General features: G+C 46.9%; 1 protein-coding gene and 1 long non-coding RNA gene across 18 annotated transcripts in view; one reads left to right on the forward strand and one right to left on the reverse strand.

Annotated features, from left to right (window-relative positions):
- Positions 1-1,134: 1,134 nt before the first annotated feature.
- LOC140624586 (uncharacterized) lies at positions 1,135-6,131 on the forward strand. Its single transcript, XR_012024057.1, has 3 exons — positions 1,135-1,236; positions 2,611-2,735; positions 4,483-6,131. It is a non-coding gene; the product is annotated as an uncharacterized lncRNA (long non-coding RNA).
- Positions 6,132-9,196: 3,065 nt separating this feature from the next.
- The window catches only part of PKP4 (plakophilin 4), a 232,869-nt gene continuing 223,475 nt past the window's right edge, over positions 9,197-18,590 (reverse strand). For 13 of the 17 annotated variants that reach the window (XM_072811079.1, XM_072811077.1, XM_072811078.1 and 10 more), the window contains 5 exons: positions 16,518-16,602; positions 16,279-16,396; positions 13,647-13,775; positions 11,918-11,991; positions 9,197-10,205 (listed from right to left, as the gene is read on the reverse strand). In XM_072811079.1, coding sequence (XP_072667180.1) covers positions 9,957-10,205; positions 11,918-11,991; positions 13,647-13,775; positions 16,279-16,396; positions 16,518-16,602 — 655 coding nt within the window. In that variant the 3' untranslated portion in view covers positions 9,197-9,956. Of the gene's footprint in view, positions 10,206-11,917; positions 11,992-13,646; positions 13,776-13,814; positions 13,853-16,278; positions 16,397-16,517; positions 16,603-18,590 lie in introns of those variants that run through there. The other 4 variants (XM_072811082.1, XM_072811080.1, XM_072811081.1 and 1 more) reach the window with 2 other exon arrangements.

Consider the following 18,590-nt stretch of genomic DNA (forward strand, 5'->3'; position numbering starts at 1 on the left):
GGGCACAAGGATGGCGCGGTCTCCCGAGCGCGGGGGGCGGCCTGGTACCGGGAGTCGGGCTGGGGTGACGGGGCTGCGCAGGGCTCACCCGGCCCACGGGTGGGAGGGACCTGGAGGCCAGGGCAGCCCTAGGGAGAGCGGCCCGGAGGCTCTCGGGCGCGGGCGCAGAGCACGGGGCGCCGGGGAGGGGCGGCGGGAGCCACGGGCCTGGGGCCGCCCAGCGGCCGAGCGCAGGAAGCTGGAGTTTGCGGACCAGGGTGGAAACCAGGCAGGCCTCGGTGCGTGCGGAGGGGCCCTCGCTAATGCGAGAGGGCGGGGGGACGGGCCTGCGCGGTCACCCGCGAGGCCTCCCTCAGCTGTAAAATGGCGTCAGGGGCGGCGCGCGCCTCAGCCTCGGGGTGGCCTGGCGCACGTGAGGGCTCTTCGCAGGGCCTGACCTTCGGCGGAAGGACGGCGGCGTTATTTCCAGGGCCGCGCCGCACCCCTCGCTGGGCTCGACGGTCGCCCCTCTCCGGTCTCCCGGCCGGCACGGCGGACTTGACTGTCCCTGCGGGGACGCGGCCTCCACAGCCGACCCCGCCGGCCGCGCAGGGCGCTCCCGGAAGCCGGTTCTGGGTCCCGGAAGCCGTCCGGGCCGGGGGGCGGGACTTCCGCGCGCTGAGGCGGTGGCCTGAGGCGGGGCGGCCGGACGCGGTCCTCCTCTGTCTGGAGTGCGGGCACGTGTACGTAGTGACGCGCCCACAGCCTTTGCGGCCGCCAGCGGGGCTGTGGGCCGCGGGGCCCCGGCCGGGCAGCGCTTCGGGCCTCCCGGGGGCGGAGCGGCCTCGAGGGCCACCTTCCTCCCGCCCTCTCCTCACGTGGCCTCTTCCCGAAGAGGAGTGAGGACTAAGGCGGGAGCGGAGCGCGAAGGGCAGCCGGAGGTGTGGAGGTGTGTCGCGGCGCCTTCCCGGACGTCCGCGGCTCCCTCTCCAGACTCGCAGGCAGTGAGTGGCCGTCGTTGGGGAAGGTCTTTCTCCACCGAAGCTGGGCCACGGGAGGCCCTTCTCTCCCTCGGAGGCTGCGCGGCCGCCCGGGGCCCGCCCCCGCCCCCACCCCCACCCCCAGCCCGGGCCGCCCCGCGGAGGGCGGGTGACCCGGTCCTGAGCCGCGGCCGTGCCGCGCGCCGAGCGCTTCGTGAGCGGGCCGCTCGGTACCTCTCTGGTTTTCAGGACATCGGCTTTCGTCTGAGCACAGCAGGTGTTTGCCAAGGCAAACGTTAAAACTGGTTTGCGTTCTGAGCCCGATTTGGCCCCGGAGCTGGTGGGACTTGGGAGGGGGTGCCCGGCGCCGAGGCGGCTGTCCCATGGGGTCAGGGGCGTAAGCGCCGAGTGGGAGAGGCCCCGAGCCTCCTGGTCTCCGCAGCGAGGCCCCGGGCGCTGGCGGCGGCTCCAGAATCCGGCAGGTTTTTCTCTTGTATGTCGGAGGATTATCCCAAACACTAAGCGGAATAACGGGGATGAGGCCCTTAGCACAGGCTTGACCCTAGTAAAATCTCCGCAGAGGGTTATTTTTGGGTTTGTTTTGACCCAAAAGCAGTGAGAGAAACCCTCTCTTGTCTCTCCGTCTCTCACCTGACCTCCTTCTGTGCTGGGTTCAGAGGGTTTTCTCCTTAACCCCCTGCCATTGCTATTTATTTCCTGGCACCTCTGCTTAGAATTAATCTGAAGGTCAGCTGAGTCCCTCTTGCTCTCTGAGGCCTTCCCTGGCAGCCCAACTCCCACTTGATGGCTTCAGGGAGGCTCAGGTTCTTGGGGGGACGGCAGCCTCCCCAGCCTCCAGGTTTATCTGGGATGCCCCCCAGACTCACAGTGAGTTCAGGTGACGCCCGAGAAAGGCTGCTGCTGCTGGGAGTCAGGAGCACACTGGGCTGCAGGCCTGCGCCTCGGCCAGTCATGGACCATACGGTGGCTGTCCCTACTTTGCCAGCTTTTACCCGTGGAAACTTTTTAATATAATCCTACGTGGACATAGGGCATAGAAACTGCTGATGGTGCGCTGCTGTCTGTACAGTGGGGAGATGGGTCCGGAGTCCCTCCGCTTGACTCCTGAGGTGCTTTTGTGGACTCTCACGGCTTTCCCCCTGGAGATTGGAAGTCCTAATGAGGGCAGGGTTTCGGCCACAGAGTACTGATGGTAACTGGCTTTTGATGGTTAACCTCTAAGCTATGAGATGGAACAGCCGATTGAAAATGACCTGCTGGGGACAACCTGAACTTGAGAAATTTCATCCATTTTTGGTTATCTTTCAAGTCTAAGGAGGGATGGGTATAATGGTTTCTCCCCAGGCAGGGAATTAATACAACAACAGGTCTGGCCTGGAGCCTACATAGGAGCCAAAGTAATGGGAGTGTAGGGATCACCTCATAGAATCACCTGCATCCTACACAGAGACTGATTGTGACTTCCCCTTATCCAATCTCCTCGTTTTCCTTATCAACAGAACCCCTACATGAGTAGAGATGGCAATGGGCCCAGGTAAAAATAAGGTGGACAGGTGAGGCTTATAGGAAAGTTCTTTTAAGAGAATGACCTTAAAGGTTCTACTTTCCCACTCCTCTCTGCTTATTGAAGACTGAAGATGTGATGGATGGAGCTTCAGCAGTCAGCTGGGAAACCACGAGGATGAGGCCCATGCCCCGAGATTACGATGGAGCCAGGATCCATGAGGACCTTATAGAGCCACCAAACCAGTGTTGGTCTGTTTTCCTATGTTCGATATATGAAGGAGAGAAAACCCAAAACCTTCTATAACTCATCTTGTTGAAGCCACAACTTTGGGGAAACTTTGTTATTATCAGTCAAGTATAATTCCTTAGTGATGGTACATCACTACTATGACCCAGTAATGTGGACCTAGAGGACAATATTTTTTAAAAAAGATTCTACTTATTCATGAGAGACACACAGAGAGAGAAGCTGAGACACAGGCAGAGGGAGAAGCAGGCTGCCTGCAAGGAGCCCGATGTGGGACTTGATCCAGGATCCCAGGATCACACCCTGAGCCGAAGGCTGACGCTCAATTGCTCAGCCACTCAGGCATCCCTAGAGGACAATATTATTAGTTTCAAGTGGCATTGGACCAGCTTTTCTCCAGTGAAGATGTTCTATAATGGCAGACTTGGAGAGTTTCAATATAATCTCACATTTCCTTTGATAGTTTTTCTTCATAAAAGAATTATCAAAGAAACAATTAAAAAGTCGGCACATGGGATCCCTGGGTGGCGCAGTGGTTTAGCGCCTGCCTTTGGCCCAGGGCGCGATCCTGGAGACCCAGGATCAAATCCCACGGGCTCCCGGTGCATGGAGCCTGCTTCTCCCTCTGCCTATGTCTCTGCCTCTCTCTCTCTCTCTCTCTCTCTCTCTCTCTGTGACTATCATAAATAAATAAAAATTTAAAAATTTAAAAAAAGTAGGCACATGAGAGGAAAATGAAAAAAGAGGCACCAAATTATTTGCAAACTGAATAAATACACCACTATCTTTTGACCATAGTTTACAGGCAAGAATGAGCCTTCCTTCTGGTCACTGAGGCCAGAGACATAATTGTAGTGATGTTGGTGGGCATGTAAATATTTTAATCCTTTAGCTATGGAAGTGCTTCCTGGTTTGTCTTTACAAGTTTTTTTTTGTAAAGGCTTGAAATACATTCCTCACAGCACAACCATCCCTACAATGGCCAGATCTCCTCCTATGATGTAATTTCCAACCTGGAGCCCATCTGGATTGAATTCTTTCCTCTAGTCCTCAGGAAGCCCGGCATACCTCATTCAACTCATTCTCATACCTGGGAAGGAAAGAGAGATTCCTGGGATTGGGCTGGGACAGCACTGACTCTGAAGAACCCTGAAGAGAGGTGCTAGAGGGATGTCATCCTCCCTGAAGTCATTTTATTGGATTAGTACTCAGTGGATGGCAGCTCATCAAGGCCAAAGCTCAACATGTTACATTTTATTGCCAGCAAATGAAGGCAGATTTCGGGGGTGTTGCCTTTGGGGAAGCAAATGAACAGTTATAGGGCATTTCTGAAGGAAGAATTGGATATTTTCCCACTGATCTCAGAATTACACCTTTGACCCAGTGCAACTTGTTTAGTTGTTTTTTACAAGGCAATGCATTGGTCAGCTCTGGAATCACTGGGATGTGAATGGAGGGTGAAATAGTCCATTGTATCATGAAGTCTTTATCAAAATTCCCCCAACCATTGGCTGGGCTTTAATAACGAAAGAGCTAGTTATGGCTCATGCAAACGATTATGATAGCACAAAATGGTTTTTAGTGATTTTGTGTTAGAATTAGGCAACAGCAATAGACACAAACAGCCACTTAAGGGACATGCCAGCTGTTTCCAGCGAAGCTGCTGACATTAAAACGGGGAATGGCACTAAAACAGATACAATTCAAGTCATAGTTTGCTTGCTAATAATTTCATTTTTGTGTCTGTAGGCTTGAAGGATTGTCCGGAATAAGTGAATTCATAAAGACAACAAGTTAAGTCAAACCGTAGGGCAGATGAACAGTCAACTGTTATCACAGGATGAGTGAGGCTGGAGACAAAAGTCAAAATCTTCTAAAGTGAGGCAGAATTGAGAAGATTCTGAGACAAGCTGAGAAGTATTACTCCGTATGGATGGCAGCTCCTGGCTACACACGGTTCTGTGAGGCTGAGTCCATTCCTTGGCACAGGTCAGCAAAGGGCAGCCGTCCATCAGGATGGAAACTGCCCTGGGAATTCCAAACATGGTGTGCATCCTTTTCTGTCTTCTAGCTCCCTCCCCAGATCCACTCTAATTAAAAGTATGACTGTTCTTGGGAGATCCCTGGGTGGCTCAGCGGTTTAGCACCTGCCTTTGCCCCAGGGTGTGGTCCTGGAGTCCCAGGATCGAGACCCACATTGGAGTCCTACATGGAGCCTGCTTCTCCCTTTGCCTGTGTCTCCGCCTCTCTCTCTCTCTCTCTCTCTCTCTCTCTCTCTATCTCTCTGTCTCTAATGAATAAAATAAAATCTTAAAAAAAAAAAAAAAAAGAGTAAGACTTCTCTTCTCCAACAAGGATTTCCTTGACCTACAGCAAAGATCCTCTTAGAATTCAAAGTCTGCTCTGCATTTGTAGAGTTAAAAGTCCCATTAGCTGCTCTGCCTCTGATTTCACTGACCTGTTTGTTTTGCTGCTAACACCTCTCTGGTAACTTGCTGAAAGGATTTCCCTCCCACACTCCTTCCCTGTGGCTTGAGGTGTTTATTTACACATCTCTTTGGATCATTAGGTAAAAGGGGTGACACACTTCTCTCTCTTGGTAACATGTTTAAACATGAGCCTGTTTTACTTTTCAACTTACTTTCTTGTCAACACACACACGTAAATCTGTACAAGCATAGCTCATTCAAAAGACACTCCCATATACTGCTTTTCAAATATGTGTTTTCTAGAATTCTGTTTAAATTTAAATTTGGTAAGCTGTCAGCTTTTAAATAAACTTTGTGCATATAGCTACAAAGAATTTTGTGCTAAAATCTTTTGAGAAACCACTTGTTGGTCTGCAAAAGGGGCCCTGTAGACAGAGGGCCAGGAGAGACCAGAGAGGAGGCAGACCAATCAGATTTGTAGGTGGCAGATTTAATAAGCAAGAGAATTTATGAGGCTTGTCTTGGTGAGTATATCTCTGCACCTGCCCACCAGAATTTTAAAAGTTTATGTTGAAGCCTTAACTGGGTTTAGTAACATATGCCATCCAGATGGCCTCAACGCCACATTACTGTCTCAGGGCTCTCTCCTTGTGGCAGCTTCTAGGGTGGTGAAGGCAAGCAGAATGCGCATTCTAAGGACAGGGAAGGGGATGGGGAGCCTCTGACTGCCTAGTTTCAGCTCTCAAGTCAACTGGTGGTTACATCCTCTCCATGACCAGTCTTAAGTAGATGTTTGGAATGTTTAAAATATATAAATTGGATTTTTCTCAACTCTGTAATCACTTTGATTCTAAGTCATAAAACTAAACCTCAGACAATGTCATCACATACTTCTTTAGTGCCTTTAAAAACAAATGTTAATAACTTTTTAACTTGGAATAAACCTTACATGTGATGAAATGCCCAGATCTTATGTGAAAATTTTGATGACTTTTGATAACTGTACATACCTGTGTAAGAGCCACCCCAATCAAGATACAGGACATTTCCATCATCTCCACAAGTTCTCTAGTCAGTACTTACTCCTATAGGAAACAATATATCACCATAGATAAGTTTTACTTGGTCTTGAAATAGGATCATCCATTATTGTATCTGTGGTTTTTCTTTAAGTGCTGACTAGTATTCTATTACATAAATGTACCACAGTTTGTTTATTCATTCTCCTGTTGGAGATTTGGGTTGTTTCCAGTTTTTTGCCTCTTATGAATAATGCTGTTATAAACAACTTTCAAAAAAATCTAATGAAGTGAACAGAGGTGGCCAAGTTTACAAATACTTTTTTCCTTATAATATGATATGATCATAGAAATAACACCACCATCCAGTGGATTCAAATGTGTGTTCCTCTAAACATATTGCTGAGGCCTCTGAACAAAAGGGCCTTGGCAGATTTTGTTTTAATGGGCCTGTAGTCAGAGGCATGACTCAGAATGTCCTAAGTGGAGTTCTCAGCTCACCTAAACCATCATACACAGCAAACTGGTAAGGACCCACATTTCCCAAAATGAGGTGCGTGTAATACCAGAGGTGGTGGACAGTGAATTCTCTTGGTCCCTCAAAATTTGTATGTTGAATAGCTAAATGTTCATTTTCGTGGTGACTATTTATGGCAGGTGACATTTTTTTCCTTCAGTGATAGAGTTTCCTTTGGAAAATTAAAGACAAATATGAACAGTTTTCCTTAAAGAATAGCTCAGTTGGAACTCAAATGACTGAATTTTAAAAACACTGGTGTCATAGTTAAGACAGACTATAGTACTAACCTGACCTTGGCCACTTACTGTATCATCTTCAGCAAGTTGCTCCACATTGGCTTTAGGATCTATAAAATGGGGTATTAGTACAGATTTCATACATTGACCATGAGGGATAAATGATAATATTTGTGATACTCATAGCACAAAGTGAGTGCTTGAGAAAGTGAACTATTGGTATTTCATTGCAATAATCAGCAGTCATGTGGACAACCAAATATTGGCCAGGGATTAATTGTTGGACTGCAAGGTCATCATTTCTGATACTCATGAAATGTCCTTGGGCTCAAAAGGACATAACTTTAAACAGCACACTTAATACCTCTCACATTTCAAGTTTAGAATCTGTTATAATACTCCAAATCTCTATCACTATTCCAGGCAAACTTTACACCTCAAACCCCACCCACCAAAATTTCATGTCACAGGGCAGGAAGGTAGAGGGTAATGGTGTGTGGGCCAAGTGGCTTTCACCTTGGCTGCATATCAGTCATACAGGGAGCTTTTCAAGAGCTGGCCTGGACCCCACCTCTTGTACTTTAGATTGGTCAGGATAGGGCCCTCCTAGTTGTGAAAACTGCCCAGTTGGTTCTAACATACCCTTAAGGTAAAGAAACACTGGTCTAGCTCATCAACATTGGCTCAGTTCTGCCTTGACCCTGCAGGATGGGGTGGACCTGCACTGAGCAGAACCACAGACCACCTCTAGGGGAATTCTGCATCCTATCTTGTGACGTAAGGGCAGCAATTAAAAAGTCAACTGTGTTATAGCAGAGCTCGTTATACCTTGGAAGAGAGACTGGGATTAGTTTTTTGATCAGCGACAGTTTTGTATCTTTCAAGCTGTCCATAAGCTTCTTTTCTTTGGTCACAAGGAAGGAGCCTTATAGGGCATCTGATCTGCTCAGGCCTCACCCACAGGCCTTCTGGCCCCATTAGGAGATCCAAGTGGATGCCCAAGTGAGTTCTTTGTAACCCAAATTTAGATCTGTTTTTGAAATGCTGTCAGAGTTGGGGGCCTGGGTCCACTAAGTTACCCCAAAGACATATGAAGTCACTAAAAGCAAGTCAGTTACTGTCACTCATGTCAGGCCAACTATAGATTCTCTCGTACTCCTGACTCCTTGAGTGCCTGCAACCCAGACATGAAAATGTCCAGTTCAAAGAAGTCAGCGATTCAAAGCTCAGATGGATACCAGAGCGGTCAAACGTCCTGCTGGCAGTTCCTCAGGGAAATCTGGCAGCTCGGCCACCCAGAGGGCTGTTTGCTGAGCTGTCAGGGCCTATGAGGAGAATTTGAGAAAGCCTGCGTGTCAGAAAGTCCCCCCCACTGACAGACTTTAGGTATATTCCAGTTTGTATTTGTATTTCCATTTCACTTTGGATTCTAATCTTGGGCTGCAGTCCATTCAACAAGGGAAAGCATTTCTCTCCTACATCTTCTTCCAAATACAAATATAAGCGCATATTATAACCTATGATTTGTGCCTCATTTGCAGAATATACTGAGCCCAGTCAACAGCTCTGGGTTTCACTTGCCATACAGGTTGTTTCCCATGTAAGATCCAGTTGGAAACCTCAAGACTTGGGAAGGCCTGTCTGGGTCTCCTGGGGCTGGTGCCCCTGGTCTCAACAAATGGAGAAAAGCTTACAAGTAATGCTGCTTGGTATAACTGGAACTCCTATCATGTATATGGGGCTTCCTCCACGGTCTCTAATCTAGGGATTATTGTCTTATGGGATCATTCAGGAAAATAGTTACTTAGTATTTGTTTTGGTTTCCTACATTGGTGTCTACCAGTAAGCGCTCAACCATTGTTTTTACGTAGTTATTGAATTCTTTAAAAAATTGCCAAAAGGAGTCTTTGTCAATTCAGTTAGGGCTGGTCTTGCCAGATGTAATTGCATTCAGGCGAAAGGCAGTGTTGATACATACGGCAGTCTGAAGACCCAAAAAAAAAAAAAAAAAAAAAAGACAATGTACATTAGATTCAAAACAGATCCCCCCCAAATAAAAATACTAAGGTAGATAACGAGGAGGAAATTTCATAGTTTCATTCTTTGGTACAGTTCATCTCATAAAGTGTATAAAACTAGAAAAGTCCATAAAACTTGGGTATATTTAAGCTGTCTCCAACATGTAGTTATATTCACATTTATAGAATGTGCTTTTCCCGTATTACACACAGAAAATAAAAAAAGAACAGGGAACAAATCTCCAAGGATGAAATTTCCACATTTATTTTTCTTTCATGTGCATAGAAAATGGCAGTGAAGTGTCCTATGAAAGAGGCAGGGAATGGGCATGGCGCTTCTATACCAGACTGGACTTTGTGCTTCAAAGGTACACTATTCATTTTGAAAACAAAGGATGTTATAGTTTGTTTTTAATTGCTAAGAATTCCTTGGGTTTCCCATTTGTTTTTTAGCTGTCAGCTTCTTCAAATCTCTTTTCAAATGACACACTGCATTACAAATGATGGCACTTAACCAATGTGGCATTTCCATATTTACACCAACAAAAGAAATTTACAAGACATAATAGCATACAATCTTGACATTTAGTAATAGCAATAAAACATGAAGGGCATCCATTTTATTATTTTTTTTCTGTACAAACTATCGGAACATAACTTTATTCACATTAAAAAAATCATCTTTAATTTGATTTGACCTACACATCCCCCATCTCATTTCACCCATTTCTCAAACCTCTCATCACATCGCCCACACCTTCACCAGACTATAGAATCTACAAGTAATTAGATCTAACACCTAAATAGAGCTTAGAAAGTCCTCTCTCCCAAAGGTTTCCTTACTTCCCTGATAATTCCTCAAAAAAGAAAAAAAAATATGCTCTTCACTCGGTCCTTCCATTTCACTTTCACATTTCATCAGCAAATCAGCAAGACGGATTTTTTTCATCTCAATCCAAACAAGGTTAGAAAGAAGAGTTCTTCAACCGAGCATCTTGACGCTACACCCATGAGTCCGGGGACCCTGGGTACTGTTCTGCTCTATAAGAAGGTCGTTTCGTGGAATAAAAGTCTACATAATTTGTGGTCGATTTCAGTCCATACTGTGTTGAATAATCAGTAGAAGCTGGAAAGTGAACTCGGTCATCAAAATAAGGATCTTCATAGCTATGAGGAGACTGCAAATACAATCTGTATGCGTCAAAGTTCTTTCTGTTGGAGTCATCTTGACTATAATACAGCTGTTGATGCTGTTGATGAAATGAAAAAGCAAATAAATCAAGGCAATTTTTGGAAATATGTGTTTAAGGGAAATTAATGTGGGTTTCCTGCTTCATATTTTAAAGTAGTATTTAATATTTCTGAACATATGGTTCAAAGTTCTTTCTGGTACATGATGTATGTTTACTAGTAGATTGTAAGGATTTTAAACTGTGTTTACAAGTGGGCTGGCAAAGCTCACTCAAGTCCTGTTCTAAGGTGTCTAGAAGTTGGTGTCTCCAGAGCACCCAAGATTGCCCCTGCTGCCATATTCCCCACTAGAGGTCCACTTCTGTGCTCTGCTGTGGAGGGGCCTGTTCCCTGGGCCTTGATTTTTGCTTTGACACCAGGGAACCATTAGCACATCATGAGTTTGGTTGGAGGTTGGATTTTCATGCTTCAGATAGCTATGTGTAGACAGAGCCATCCTTTAAAGCATTTACCTCAGAGGTGAAGATGGAGTCCATCCCTCAGTTTAAAAAGAAATGTGAGGTACTATTAAAGGAGTGATAAACAATCTCCGGGCAGCAGAATAATAAAATTGGAAGAGACACGTGAGCAAATAGTTTTGAAGGAAAGACTTCCCAAGCCAGGACTAATAGGTTTGTAAAGAAGCAAGGTGACACCCATGTGGGCATCCACCTCAGGGGACACTGCCTCCATTTTCTTTTGTTATCTCATCTCTGACCTCATGTTAATTTCTTCAAATACGTTTGGAGAAAAACTGTCATGGCTCTTATATTTTTTTTTCCCTTTTGCTCATGCCCAAATCCCCCCACTTAGTAAGATGTAAGATGTAATAAATTTATCACATACATATCACCATCATGTTCTGGAACTAAATTCGTTCTAACGTTATTAGCATTTCAGAACAAAATTCTCTTTTTAAGTTAGAGTTATGATTTTAAGGTTTTCTTCCCCCTGACTTAAAAACTACAGCATAAATTTTAAGTAATTTGGGAAGCTCTTTTTTCTTCATCTACAGAGAAAAAATGATGAAATGGAGGAAAGTCTTAGAGTATCCTTATTGCAAGTTTAGGATACGGGCTTGTTTGGAAAACCCCAGTTGCTCAGGTATTATTGGAAGAGATCACATGACCCCTGTGGGCATGGCATCCGGAAGGACCGAAATAAACTTAAGGCCCCCGTGAAAGCAGAGATTGGCTGCTACAACCATTAGTCCCTACTCTGATGGAGAATGGGGTCCACCCAGTACAGCTGAGTCCACTTTGACTTCGGAGACTAGTGGAGACTTGCCACCAACCAAGTGTTTTCAAACCATGGATGTTTGGATGTGGAGGAGTCACGAAGATGAGGATGAGGTGTACAAAAGAGAACAATGAGCTGAGAGAATGAAGCGTGCTTACCAACCTTTCCCCACTCAGAGGATGGAAGAGATTTTAGAGGTTAACGGAAAGGAGTGGGACAAGGAGACTGGTGGGCGAACAGGAGTAAAGACTTCTCAGCTGTTCCCATCAGTGGCTTGGTGGTCTCAGTAGCACCAGTTTGAATATTCAAGCACATGAGGCTACTGCGGAAGTGATTTGCTCAAGCCACAGACGAGCTTCTGGGGAGCTCGATGCCCAGGGGAAGCTCCTCCGCCCCGCTGCGCTGGCCGGCCCTGCTGGCTCCAGCGGCCAGGCCCCTTCCTGGCTCCATCCCTGCTAAATGACCTTCTGTAAAAATGATATTGCAAATTCACCTGTAGCCGTCTATTTTGTTCTCTTGCTGGTGAGGAATAGGAACTGATGTAAATTGGTGAAGGTTTGCTGGAGCCTGTAAGAAAATATTTTGTGAAATTAAAACTAGCGCTCGGCATTCCGGCATTCCGGCATTCCGGCTGCGCGGGCTTCTTGCCCTAGCGGGGGTGGGGGGGAACAGGGCAGGGGCCGGGGACAGGGGACAGGGGCCGGGCTTCCCTGGCTCTCGCGTAGCGGCGGTCGCCCGGGCCACCAGGGGATCGTGCACACGGCCCCAGGAAGTCGTGGGTCTCCCCAGAACGCGACACCAGCCCAGAGGCTTCCTTCTCGACCTCTGCTCACCGTGGGGGAGCCGCTGGCAGCGGAGATGTCCCGGCCGGCTCTGAGCTGGCTCTGACCGGCAGCCTTGCTCCCCGAGCCCCGGGTCAGACGGGGACGGGAAACCGATCAGAACAAGCTCCAGGCCTGCAGAGCAGCTGGGACTGAGGCCCGGGCGGGAGGACAGGCACAGGCACGCTCTAGGCGGCTGGCCACGTGAGGCACAGTCTTGCCTCTGCCATTTTTAAGTACATTTTGAAACAAAAAGAGTCTGATAATCAGAGGGTTGTCTTCAAGAGTTCACGGCAGACTCCCAGTGATGTCATTGGCTACCCTTCTATTGTTAGGGCTAGCAAAGATTTTTTTTTTTTAATGAGGAAAATGAAACATACTTGAGGCAAATTAGTTTATTGAAGCAAGCGAAGAAGATACAGAAGGGCATGCATGCTAAAGAGGCAGTCTTTAAAATGAAGCAGGCTGCTGCAAATCTGAAGCAACAATGCGCTTCAGTTTGTGCATTTCCTTTGCAAAGAGCTTGGTGTTTGAAATGTAGCATCTGCAATTTTCTGAGCTATTAATTGCCATAGTAACAATAGTCGATTAGTAAACAGTCCCGTGAAATCACAATTTCAAAGACAACAGCACAACTGAGACGGCTCCCCCAGCAGTTGTTAAGTTGCCATCGGGTTTTATTTATTTCTTTTTAATAAACAGGTTTTTTTGAGGAAGGAGTACTCTTTTGTGATAGCTCAGTCACACTGCCTTATTTGAAACCTCTAGAGTAGTTATAATTTGCAAGAGAGTTGAGAATGGGGATAATATGAAATCTTGGTAACTCTGCGCTGGCATCCTTTAAATTACATGCCCAGCTTTCTGGATGACATCAAAATTTATATTAATAGTATGCAACATTATTTCTGTTTTCTTAAAATATAATCACCCTGGGAAGAATCACATTATACATTTCGTTATTCATTCAAACTCTTTTCCATGAAAATGTAAATGAAATTGATCTCCATTCCCAGGTTTGAATTTAAGAGATGAGTCAGTCTAGGAGGTGTGGCCTTGCAAGCGTCACAGGCTCAGAGCTCTGACACACGGGAACACGGGGAGACACGGCGTGGACGGGCGCGAGCAGAGCCAAGGCACTGCCTGGGGGAAGCCAGAACCACCTCTCTTGGATACTGTGCCCTCTTTATTTGTGGTCACTAGGCCACTCCCTTGGCTTGTTTTCCTTATAACAAGCGGAAAAGGCAGCAGCCCCGGGGGCAGGAAATGGAGAGACTGGAACATGGTGGGCTGCTGGGGGACCGTCTCAATACAGGCACGGGCTACTTCCCAGGCTGCTGGCAGGGGGCCTGGAAGCACGTGGTTTTTCGAGATACTCTATCACACACCCAGGTGGCGTCTTACCAGGGTACAGGCCTTTATGTGTGGCATCCCCTTGGCTATTGTAATACTGCATAGGTGGCTGGGTCCTATCGTATTCAGAGCGAGGGTCTCTGATTCCTAACAGTGCTGGTGAGGAGGAGGTGCTGCCGACTGGGGGGAGAGGCGGAGCAGGAGGGAGAGAAAGGAGGAGAAGAGAAAGCACTGTCAGTGGCTCTGCAAAATCCTCTCTGGAAAAATAAAGGTCAGCAATTAGAAGTGCCACGCAGCTGGTGCTAAAAATCAGCTCTTAGCTACTGTGAGCCGACGGGCAGCCGGTGCTGAGGAGGGGGGGCGACCCTCAGGCCTGCTGCTGCGAGAGGCAGGGCCAGCGTGGCCCCGCCAGAGCCTCCCCCAGCGGGGGTGCAGGCTGCCGGCTTAGGGGCGCAGCACAGGAACCACGGGGCTTTCTCACTAGTGGCCTCAGGGACTCCCACCACCTCTTACAACGGAGTGAAAGTGACTGATTAGCCACGTAAGAGTTACACTTGCTATTTTATGATCTCAGTTCAGTTGCTTGTAAGACACCCATCTATTATCCTTTATGTACAGCTCTTTAGTAAGTAGGTGTTTTATGGCTTATTTTGATTTTTAATTATTTCAAAAATATTTGCATCTCTAAATGCGTTTGAATAAGAGTGCCCAGCCCATAAAATTTATAATTCTTTTTATGGTGATCAGCTGTCAGTAAGCCTGGCTCCTCAAGAAGTTCACAGTGTGAATAAACTGAGCCTCACAAAACCCCAGAAAATTTTTTGTCCCAGCTGGAGCCAAACATTTAATAATAACTGATCTAGCCATAAGTCTTTTGAGCATTTCTGCACAGAAGGAAAGCACCACACATCCTTTTTTTTTCTCATTAAAAAGTCATCTTGCTTGCACTAAGGTTAATTGTAAGTGAAAGTGGTCACTTATTCACTCGATCCATTTGAAAGCAACAGCCCCCAAGCCTTGCCACCAGTGGTTCTGCATGCCTTGATGCTTTCAGAGGCAGACGGACACAGAAATATTTTCCCTGAAAGGTCATTTCACTGACGTAGGGTTGCTGTGTGTTAAACAAAGGTGAGCATGCATGGGCAGTGTCTGTGTGCTACTACTCTTGTTTATTTTCTAGAAGGTAGGAGGACAAAGAATGTGCCCACCTACCTCCCACAAGTACATTAGCAAGGCATCAGAAGTACCAGTAAGCTAATGCTACATTAGTGCGGAGAGACAGAGGATTAGCCCTTAGAATAACTGGAGCAACAAGTATGGATTACATCTTACCTCTGAAACAGAATCCAAAAAGGTACCCAGGCACTTGGATGAGCTCATCAACACTGTCCAGTGTGTATATGTAAGAGGTCCTCAAAATAAGTTCACTGCTTAGTAACTATGGCCTCATCTGTCTGAAATTATTCTTTTGCCTGTACCTTTTGTTAAGCAGCCAAATCTCTTGTTTCCCCTGACACCCCTACTTCTGAGTCCCTAAAGGATTCTGAGCATTTTTATAAAAGAAGACAGCCTCAGGCTACACCTGGGAGCTCAGCAAGGATGTCAAAAACCGAGCATAAGTCTCTTTGAAGAAAACAACTCATAATTTAAAAACTAAGATAAAAATATACACCATACACAGTAGGCACAGATAATTTAAAAAAAAATCCTAGTACAAGTGGAGACATCCAATTATGTGGCAAGAACCGCCAGTCCTATATTTGTCTTTTTGGCCACGTTTGTCCACAAGAGAAATAAGACTGCCAGCAGTAGCACAGTTGAATACAACATATAATATTTATATGTCAGAATGGGAGATTTAAAGCCAAATAAAAAGATATTTATTACTTTTCCTATGTCATTTAGCTAATAATTAAATTTATCGGACTAACTTGGCTTGGTAGTAATATTCTGCTCTTACATGTAAAAGACAGTTTGAGTCTCAGAACATTCTTTCTACCAAATTAGACACTAATAAGTAGGTACTGTGGTTGCCAAGATTCCCACTTTACAGATCAAAGGGAATTCCTGAAACCCACCTGTAGGGCCTGTTCCCACCAGTCGTGAATGGGGGGCGGGGGGGGGGGTCAGTGTCTGGAATACAGCCAGGGCATGGAGGTTTAACTGGGAAGGAGGAAGGTGCGGGAGATTGTAGCCCCCCCAGAATGCAGGTATAAAGATCACGTCTAAAGGACCCTGTTTCTAAGAGTTCTCACCAAGAAAACTAAAAAATCACTTTGGAGGAGATTCCAAACTTCTGGCCAGCAGGCAGGCAGGGCAGCTCATTTCAAGCACGGCTTGTGGTTCTCAGTGTGCTCCTCCACTCCTGCATCCACCTGGCCAGCCTGTCCAACAGCGGCCCACGCCCCTTCTCACACCGAGGGGGCAGGACCTTGGGGGAGGTGGGATGGAGGGCCCCAGGATACATTTATGTGTAAACTTGCATAAACTTTTAAAATGAAAGGAGGAGAGCGGGCCTGTGGTTTATAATGGCATCTGAGGAGGCTCTTGGCATGAAGATCGACTACACCTCCTGAGTGTTTGGAGGTGACAGGCTTAATTGTCTCTGTTCAGTCTTCTCTGGCTGGAAAAGAAAGCCTGTCACACAAATGTTCTAGCGAAGGAGTGGAGTTTGCCCACTGACCTGACTGAATGATGGGTGACATCTGTTGGTTGGTGGTAGACAATGAAGGATGTGATTTGAATCGGTCTCGCTCTAACGTCGACACAGGTGTAATAAAATGGTTCTGATTCCACCCATCCTGTGGAGTTAAGAGAAAAAGAAACCTCTCAGAATGAATAATGACATTTCATTACAATAAATGATTATGAATGTGTGCTCTGATGAACGCTAATTATGCCGGAGCTGTTCTTGGAAGTTACCTTTTTATAAATGCTCCGGAGGTCCCGATATTGCCATAAGGTGTTCAAGACCTGGGCTGCTGCCTTCACCACTTTCAGAGATGATCTGGGGAGAGAGCAAAGATGTTAATGAACGTGGGCAGCACAGCCACAGGCTCCACTTGCAGAGGTTCAGGCTGCAAACCAGTGGCCAAGATGCCATCTCTCCAAGGACCAGAGGGCATAGGGGCCGCTGTTGGAAAATACAACCAAGGAAATCAGGTGTACCTCGGAGCTGGGCAAGTTCAGGGCTGGTCGGGGTGGGCAAGGGCCAAGGTGATGCTCTCAGGCGGTCAAGTCTGTGGGGAGAGGCTGTGATCGGGATAAGCAGTGACCTTCCTAGCTGGGGCCTGTCGGCTGCCCGCCCTTAGCCTTCCCCCGTATCTACGAGGGGAAACACGGTTAACCAAAAGGCAGTAATGGAGAATGTTGGGACTTCTAGGGGATGAGAATACGCTTTGCTACATTATGACCTTGCATCCCGAGTGTCGGATGACCCTCCCAAGTTAATTTGTTTCCCCCCATTATTCCGTCTTCATATAAATACCTGCGTTGCCTTCTTATCATTTATGTCTCTGTGTAAACAAATGTACATATATGCCCTGACATTCAATGTAGGAAACGTGGTTGGTTAGAAGTTCTCTCCGAAGGCATTTGCTGAATATTGGCACTCTGCTCAAGCCCTGCTGACCACGGGTCACTGCTTTTCAGCTCGGGAGCTGCTCCTCTAAATCACCGTGGCCTCAGTGGTGAGTGAAGAGGGAAGTGTAGCTTCCTGCCTCAACAAAGGCCCCCAGATCACCCGTTAGGGCTGGGGCGGCGCTTGCGGAGTCAGCTGGGGAGTCCGCCGTAAGGATGAGGGAATGCCTCTTCACAATTCATTTCAACACTGAAAACTTGACTTCAAATATATATCACAGGATCTAAAATCTGATTTCCTCTTCTTATCCCCCCAATTAAACTCTCATGAAGGGGAGAAGTAGGGAGGCGAGCAGCCTGGAGGCACTTTCTCTGCCCCAAACAACAGGAGATGGGTCGCAATGACCTCCAAGGGCTTCAGCAAGGCCGTGGGGTACAGGCACCCCCACCGGCTGAGTCTGCTCCTAGAGGTGGGGCATTTCTGCATCCATCTCCACTACTCCCTCCTACCCTACACTCCTTCTCAGTGTTCCTCACGAGTCAAGGGTAGAACCAGGTCAGACCAACCGACCCAAAGCTATTCTAAATTTTAGATTTTCAAAACGGACCACAGAACAAGGAGATTAAAAAAAAAAAAAAAAAAAAAAAAAAAGCAGAGATGGAATTTCTGACACCCAGGATGGCTTTGCAGTCTTCACACCTCACGGCCATGCCATTCTCAGCTGGGTCCTGACCCTGTTGCTGGTGTTCACCTTCCTGTCTGTAACTGTTGGGCAGCCGGGAGGCAGGAAAGGACGGGTGGGCTCCAAGGACTACGCAGCACTCGACACAGCGGGAGCGTGCCAGTTACACACCTTGATACAGGTGGGCTGGATATCTGCGGAGGAGTTCTCTTAGTGGAAACCTAACTCTTGAGAAAAGCAAGGATGTTTCCGGGCTCCCCTTTACAGCACAACTCCTTGGAAAAGTTACGGATTTTCAGAACTCTAATTCTCATCCTCTCTGAAATGTGTGACGTCAGTAGTGTTCGACTGGACAAGTCTCAATCCTCATCCTACTGAGCAGGAGCACCTGCCATGAGCTCAGCTGTGAGACCCTTCCTCCCTTAGCTCTTAGTGCCTCCTCTTCTCAGTGCTCTGGCTCCCCTTCCTGGGCTCTTCTGCTGGCTCATTTCCTTGGCTTCTAGCTATGAGCCCTGAAACCTCTTTTTTTTCTCCATCTATATTTTCTTCCTTCTCAGCCTATTTCTCTTTTCGAAGCATGCCATTTATACACTAATGACTCCCAAATTTATATTTCCAGCTTGGACTTCTATCCTGAACGCAAATATATTCTGCTGACCATGCAGTCTATGTGGACGTCCAATAGACGTCTCAGATGTCACATGTCCAAAACAAACACCTGGTCTTCCCTAAA

The sequence above is a fragment of the Canis lupus genome, chromosome 34, assembly GCF_048164855.1.
Source record: "Canis lupus baileyi chromosome 34, mCanLup2.hap1, whole genome shotgun sequence".
Classification (NCBI taxonomy): domain Eukaryota; kingdom Metazoa; phylum Chordata; class Mammalia; order Carnivora; family Canidae; genus Canis; species Canis lupus.